Source organism: Poeciliopsis prolifica, unplaced genomic scaffold (genome assembly GCF_027474105.1).
Source record: "Poeciliopsis prolifica strain line A6 unplaced genomic scaffold, Auburn_PproV2 SCAFFOLD040, whole genome shotgun sequence".
Lineage (NCBI taxonomy): Eukaryota > Metazoa > Chordata > Actinopteri > Cyprinodontiformes > Poeciliidae > Poeciliopsis > Poeciliopsis prolifica.
The window spans coordinates 5,090,347-5,098,170 of record NW_026562415.1 but is presented as its reverse complement, the minus strand read 5'-3'; the positions used below and the strand labels follow the sequence as shown (position 1 = coordinate 5,098,170).

General features: G+C 42.5%; 1 protein-coding gene across 2 annotated transcripts; it reads right to left on the bottom strand.

Moving 5' to 3' along the window:
- Window positions 1-257: 257 nt before the first annotated feature.
- Window positions 258-7,129, bottom strand: ppp1r3aa (protein phosphatase 1, regulatory subunit 3Aa). Of its 2 annotated transcripts, XM_055054657.1 has the most exons (5): window positions 6,717-6,794; window positions 6,181-6,616; window positions 4,437-4,498; window positions 4,253-4,326; window positions 258-3,726 (listed from the first exon to the last, which is right to left on the bottom strand). In XM_055054657.1, the coding sequence occupies exons 2-5, from the start codon at window positions 6,585-6,587 to the stop codon at window positions 640-642; spliced, it is 3,630 nt and encodes a 1,209-aa protein (XP_054910632.1). In that variant the 5' UTR covers window positions 6,588-6,616; window positions 6,717-6,794; the 3' UTR covers window positions 258-639. The 2 variants fall into 2 exon arrangements, with proteins under 2 accessions (XP_054910632.1, XP_054910631.1); XM_055054656.1 differs by having other exon boundaries at window positions 6,181-7,129.
- Window positions 7,130-7,824: the final 695 nt, after the last annotated feature.

Sequence of the window (7,824 nt, the reverse complement as noted above, 5' to 3'; positions counted from 1 at the left end):
GATTTGACATCTCGAAGGCTTTACATTGTTGCTGAAGCTAGTCTTGAAGAAAATTTTGTGGTGTTATGAAATGCATTGTCCCACTGAGAGAATCTATACAGAAGTGGTGAGTTTGTTAGTGACTTTGTTGCCTTTAATGTGGGAAGAACCCAATGTTCCCTTGCATCCAAGGAGAAGGGGTACAAACATAAAAAGCCCTGAGCAGGCAAAATATGTTCATCTTAATTATTGTTGAACAAGAAATGATTATCAAAAAGTAGAGGATAATTATTGTAAATGCATTTATTGAATGTCACAACAGTCACTTTGTCCAGTCTCATACATTGCGAAGTAGTTTTGGGTCCAAAGAAAACACAGCAAGTTAACAAACATTGGACAAATACATCTATGTATCTATTACAGAAAATCTGCAGCTCCATTTGAAGTCCAGTAGTTGAATACCTCAAAATAAGTGAAAGACTTCAGTGGTGAAACTACTTGTGCTCCTGATCCAAGTTGAGGCAAGATAAAAATCCACAATTGCACAAACGCACAATCAGCATATTGCACTTCGATGTGCAATATGCACATTGGTGTTATTTATTCTTAAAATGTGATTTCTCCATATTGTCTCGTGCATGAGAATACATAAAATGTAACCTATTCCGTAGCCTTTTTTCCTGTCATCACCTGGTGCCTCTTCCACTTAAAAATCCACCAAGACATTGAAAATATGTAGAGCGCAAAGAAGGCCGGGAAGTCATAGAGGAAGACCATGACAAAGAAACCTCCAGCCAGGAGTATACAGATTAGTAATCTAGTAATGTGGATGATTGTGTATAGCACAGTCCACCAAAAAAAGGCATCAGACTCTTTAAATTTCTCCGAGGAACTCTGGTGTTTGTAGGAAAGGTGTGGAGACTGATTAGCGCTCTCTGTGTCAGCAAACGTGCAGCCTTCTATTTCAAAATTTTTCGTCTGATGAGAAACCGATCTGACTTTGACTTGTGAGCTGTTCTGCTGATCCTTTGGAGAGTTAAGATATTGGGCTGGTTTAAACGTTGGGTCCTCATTATGAACTATTGGGCTCAGATTGGCAATTGAATCCAAATCAGTGTGCAATTCAGAGGGACTGTCTGTGTGCTCCGTCATGGTAAGCAGATGAATTCTGTCTTTCAGAGAGTATTCGTTGCATTCAGTAATTAAGACTGGCTCTGATTCTTGACATGGTTTTACAGCTGGATCTGCTGCAAATTCAGTCAGTGAGGAAGCACCTGAATCATAGGTGTCACTCAGGTTTTTCTGGTAGTCTTCAGTCTCATCTGTGACCCTGCTTCTCAAGTCATCGGCAGTATTTGTATGCCAAGCAGAAATTTGTGATTCCCGGGCAAAGACCTCTTCCCAGATGCCACACACCAAATTGTCTCCAAATCTTTCTATGAACATTTGTTCAATTCCTGACTGTGTCTCGTCAAGTGCGGCGCTATTGCCAACTGTGATGGGATCTTTTATTCCCTTTGCCGTTTTGTTGTATTCAACGCGTGGAGAAGTCTTTACTTTTGCTGATGATTCTTGATCTTTCCAAGCATTTTCATTCTTCCCCTGAGGGCTCTCTGCATTACCTATCAACTCTCTCACTGCCTCAATTTTAAGCCTTCCAACACAGACTCTCTCATCTTCCTTACTAAGATCTTGTTTTGTTCCTCTTGATGTTTCAGGTTGAAGTTCTGCCAAAGAGCCTTTCAGTGAACAATTCTCCTTTGCCATTATCTCTGGATTTTTGTCTCTGCCTGAATTTGACTTTTGAGTCTTTGAATCTGTCTCGGGATCTATCAATCTTGGTTCGACCACCCCCAAGTGGTTAAGATTATATCTATAAGTGTGACAAGATATTTGTGTATCATGACTGGTTTGGCACACCATAGCCTCCAGTGTATCGAATGTGGGACTTACACCTGCAGAAGGGCTTAATTCTTTTTGCTCTATTACTTTTCTATCACAACTCAGCTCTTCTTGAACTGCTTCAGATTTCTGATCCCTGTGTTGCTCCATTTGTGCGACAGGCAAATCTTCAGTTGTTTCAACATGTAGATTTCCATCCACTTGGACAGACCATGCCTGTGCATCCTGTTCTTTGATAAGTAACAAAAATTGTCTATCTTGATGCAGTTTTACCACATCAAACATTTGTATGAGCTCACTATCTTCAGCAGTTACTTCCTCCTTTTCTTTGTTTTGTGTCTCAATAGCTCCTACTGGAGTATGTACATTCTGTACTACCTCCATCCTGCAGTAATTGGAAGAGCTTGCTTCAATTGCTTCCCTTAAAATGTTTTTGTTTTTCTCTAAATTTCCCTCATACCTTTGCTTTGACTCAAACTCATCTGTGTGTCTTGTTGCTTTTTCTGTTTCATTCTCAACCATCTCCCTATTTTGGTTTTCCCTGAATTCCTCATACTGGATTTTATCTCCATACCTTAGGGGCAAATTACATTCTTTGCTTATTTCCTCTCCTGTTGGCACTTTCTTTGCTGTGTAGTTTATCATGATCTCCTCCTCCTCTCCTTGCCTGGATGCAGAGAAGTCACACCTGGCCCTGTCCCTTGTCTCCTCCCTGATCGTCTCCCTAAATGCCAGGATGTCACCTACCGCATTGTGTGCAGTGCCTGTAACCTCTCGTTCCCTGCTCCAAGAAAGCCCCCCATCCTGCCTTGCATCTGGCGAGATTGTATCAACATTGCTGGCATTCGGAGTCTCTGGCATTACTGTCATGTCTGTTGTCTCCGATTCCCCTGAGCTTGTTATCGAGTCAGCTGTGTGCAATGCGAAGGGCTCGCCTTTCCCTCTTCCTGCTGTTCCTATTATTTCTTTGCTTTTTTGCTCACAGTCGTTGTGTCTGTGACACTCCGTTGGACTGTCAACGTTGCCCTCGGACAGAGGCGGTGCCCTCTTGAGGTTGAATTCCTGTGGAGTGTCTGTTAGAGAGTTTGTCTGTGACCTTTGGGAAGGGTCTTGCGTTGCTGTGTTGTCATCTCCTGTGCTGGTGACACATGCCTCTGCCGGCTGATCATCCTTAGTGTTCAAGGCAACGGCAGCCGACAACGTTTCACAAGTGTCTGACAGCAGCTGACACGCAGCTAAGGTTTGTAAGGTGGTGGGTGTATCTGTGCCCTCCTCAAATTCTTGACTTTCTTCAGAATACTGGATTTGCGGCTCCTTATCATTTGAAGGAAGCATCGATGCTGCTGTCTGGAGCCACTCTGACTCTGGGACATCAGAGTGGTGCTTGCAGCTGGGCCCATTAAGGAAAACCTGCCATTCATCAGTCACAGAGGTTTCTTTAGTGTTGCTATCATGTGAAGTTTTAGAAAAACTCTCCCACATATCATTAACAGATGGTGCATTTTCTTCTGACTTTTTTGACAAAGTCACTTTATCTCTCCCAGTCAAGATGTCATTGCCATCAGCAGTGCCCGGCTGTTCTGGTGTGTGGCTGTTCCAGTCCAACGTTGGCAAAGGAATCTGATGGTAGGTAAGTACCTGTGGACTCTCACTTGATTGCATCTCTTGGGATTTATAGAGATAGATGGCAGAGTCACCCCGTGCAGCTGACACTTGCTGCGAAACATTTAGGCCACTGGCTGAGTCATTTGAAAATCCCTTTGGCTGCTGCTGCGCCCTCTTGCAGAGGTAGTCCTGCACACGTGCCAAACGGATCGCTCTACGCCGCCTTTTCACGCTTTCCACCTGTCAAGAAAGCAAAAAGTCAAAGGTCAGGCTTGGTGTTCACTTAACCCAGATACCGCCTGAACTATTCAGAGTTTAAGGTCGACAGCTGAACTAAATCGCAGCGCTGGCATTCACTGAATACTTTTTTTGTAAGATTAATGTGATGATGCAATGCTCTGCAACACTCCCGAAACATCTTCTCATCACATTGTCTTAGTTTACATAATCAGTTTTCCTGCATGTGTACAAGCAGGCTACTTTTAGTTGTAGCTGTCTGTGTGTGGGTGAATTCAAATGGCTTCAAAAGTGTCAAGTTTCCTTGACACTTTTGCAAATTCACCTTTGCAAGTTTATCTTGCAAAGGTGAACTTAACTATGTTCAGAATGATGTGTATCTCTGACTCTATTGTCGCTTTCTCTCACAGAAAGAACAATGTGTGTGAACGTAGAATAGAATTTAACCTTATGTCAATACCTTGTTTTGCCAACATATAAAGTAGTTAGATAATATTGCAAGGTTTGAAAAAAAGGTTGTCTGTCTCACCCAAGGTTTTTGGTCTTCATGATAAAGTGATGTCTCCACAAAAGTCTTTTCTACTTCATGTGTCCATTCCCCATCTGGGGAAGAAATGCAAGAGTGCCAAAACTTGATTCACGTGTGTCACAAACCAGTTATTGCACATGCTCATTTTAGTTCTTGCATAAATATGAAGTTGCCTTATACACACCTGCAGCAGCAGCAATATTAGTGTGTATGCTCTCCTTGGACTTCTCCTCTGTGTCTCCATTCCTGTGGTTTAAAGAAGTATTTAATTACTGTGCATACTTAATTCCATTCTGCAGCACAATGAACTAAATATGATGCTCTGCAAATGTATTTATACTTGATTGTGTTTAAATTTCATGTCACCACATCTGGAAGTTTTTGTGTATTTTGTTAGGATTTTAGTGAGATTAGTGGAAAACTCCCACTCAGTGGAAAGTAAACTGATTCTGACTAGATGTTTTCTCAGTGTGCATCTTTGACTTTGCATCTCTGGAGGTTGAAAGTCGTGTCCATTATTCTTTGCAAAACATTCTCAAACTCTGTCTGATTGGATCAGTTGTATTGTGAACATTCACCCCACAACCCTAAGTCCTCACCAACAGGTTTGCAATTGGATTCATGTCTGAACTTTTTTATGCTTTGATCACAGTCATTCCCTTATTGCTCGGGCTCAAATAGCTTTTTATTACGATTATCTCGTATTTTTTGCTGTTACCATCTTCCATCCATCTCTTATCAGCCTTGATGTCACTGCTGTAAGAAAATGTGGGGGTTTTTTCACCATGAGGATATTGCTCAAGCTGACTTTTCCACTATGCATAGCTTACCAATGACTTTCATTTCTCTTCTGTTTTATAAAGGCCAGATTTGAGTAGGGTGCAAATAATGGATGCCCTGTCAATAGATTTCCCTGCATGAGGTCAGGATCTCTGCAGCTGTTGAAGAATTACCAGGGGCCTCTTGACTGCCTCTCAGTGTAATACTGTCATAACCTGATCTTTCAGTTCAGGAGGATGGTCATTTTTTGGTAAGTCTACACTTTGTACGGATGCTCCTAAAGTGTAATAGTCCATATTTGTTTCCATGCTTTTGCCATTTGTCTCTGGAGGGGCTGCAATGGCCTTGATCATGTGGAATTTGTCTGGTCAAATGACAGTGATAGTGATGCAGCATGAGATGTTGAGTAGCATAAATGAAGCACAGAGGCAGAGATGAAGTCAGTGGTGTGTTCTTTTTAAAGGTGCCGAAAAGGCAACACATTTCTGACCAGTATATGTATAGTTCTGGTATCAGTAATAGTATTATAACATGACAGTATTTATAACATGACAGTGCATTAAACTTCTTCACAACACACTGTGACCTCTTTTCAGTCGACTTTATGTAGGGTGTTGGAGGTTACATTTTTACATTTTCACTTGTGAGCAAAAATGTTACCATATAAGATTGTCCTTCTGCTTCACAATATATGTGTTGTGTTGATCTGTTACAAAAAATGTCAATGGAGTTTTCTGACTGTGGTATTAGTGCAGCAAAAGGTGATTTCTTTTCTTTTTTTTTATCAGAATAAATATTTTTAAATGGAAATATTACTTCCTTAGAGAGAAACATTATGATAAGTCATGTCCAAATAGATGAGCTACAGCGAGACATCATGGAAACCTGAAATGACATTTGACCATAAAAGGGGAAATGTGTTCAGTGGGCCAAACATCCCTCACTGAGTAGCTATATAACAACTTAGTATAAACAGACAATGGGCCTTACAGCAGGGCTTTTATAGCATTCACCTTCATCTAATGAGAGGAACAGCACAAAGTAAATAAACCTTTCACACTGTCTCAGATTACTGCTTGGGGCCCTATTGTTTTTTTGCTTCTCTCTGTTTTTAAGCAAGCAGTCAGAAAGTTCTTGACTTGTCTCACCTGTTGGCTTTGAGACAACTCCTCTTGCTCTTGTAGCTGCTGGTCTCCTCTTCTGTTTGGGTCACGCCTTCCTTTATTCGTGCCTTTTGATGGCAGAACATCACATAGTTCATCCCTTTGTTATTAGCCCAGAAAGTGCCCAGTGGAGTTTCGTATCGGAGGCAGAACTCCACCCTTGTTCCTTCTTTCTCAAACGGAGGAACCACAGTGTACCTGAAGGTGAACCGGTCTGTCTTCCTGTCACTGGACCCTGGTATGTAATCTGCCAACAGGTCAAAGTAGCTGCTCCAGCGATCCAGAGTTAACCGAGCAAAGACTGTCTTATTGTAGCAGAGGTTCACCACCCGGACGACGCCACGGAGGGTTGTTGTTCCAGGAAGAAGCTCGATGCTCTCCAGCTCAACCATCTGTTCGCGCAGCCTCTGATCCAGCTCTTCTGTGGATGAGGGGACAGTAAACAAGCAAGACAGATATATTTCTTCTGTTGATTTGACTATATTCCTCCCATTTGACCAGTGAGGCTCTGGTTCCGTCACCTCTGCATTGTCAAACTCCTTAACTGAAACCAGGTTGAGCCCAAATGCATCTGCGAACGACACCTTCCTTCGGATAACAGGCGGGGGCTCCGGTTCTGAATCCTCATCGGTTTCTTCCTCTGTGCTGGAGACAACAGGAGAAGAGGCTTCCGTTTCTCCTTCATCTTGTTCCCCATTTTGTTCATCATCCTCCCGCTCCTCAGTCATCACCCAATCTTTGAAATGGGATTGGACGTCCAGACCCTCCATGGTGTGTGGTGGTCTAGGAAGGCAGCTGCTCACCTAGCCTACTGTTTGCCTGGCTTGTGGGGTGGTAAAGGCTGAAGTGCCTTTAGCCTGGCTGCAGCATTACTGTGTGGGAGAGAGCAGGAAGAGGACGTGACTTGACAGATGGAGTACGGTTACAGCTGAGCGCTGAGAGTCTGAGCCAGGCCTAATAATAGGACACAGCTAAACCAGGCTGACCCTTTATCCTTTCTCCCCAAATATGCACACTTCTGACTGGGGGGGGAGGAAACGGGAATACAACCTTATCCAATAGAGGTCTCACGCTGAAGGTCCATTTCTTTTTTTATTTTGAGTTTTAAATGGAACTTTCATTTTTAGTAGTAGGCGTGCTCTATCCTGTATGATCAAAGAAAAGAAGCAAATCTTCGAACGTTCAAGCTGCATGCAGTTAACACTGCGCAGTTCAAGCAGCTGGCTCTGCCTGACCGAAGTGTCCGCTTGCAGCAGAGTATCATCCTCCCCTCTGTTGGGGAGTTGACACTGACCACTGACCCCAGTGGATTAAAAGGGAAAATTCCCACCAATACTCTGTCGAATTAATAATAACTTTGTTGCTGCACTATGGAAGCTTCATGTATTAAAAGAGCCTTTGTGACAGTGTTTGTATCCTATCCATTTTGACATGTTGGTACCCTGGATTTGAGCGTGCTGCAATGAAATTGTTATTTGCTGGACCACACAAAACATGCATAACATTAAAGTTAATTAACCTTCTGTTTCCTGACCAAGAAAAACCCCATAAATGTAGTTGTATGTGCATTTGTTGAACACCTTTTACTCTGATTCTAATAAGCTGCTGTTTTGCGAGCATGAACACACA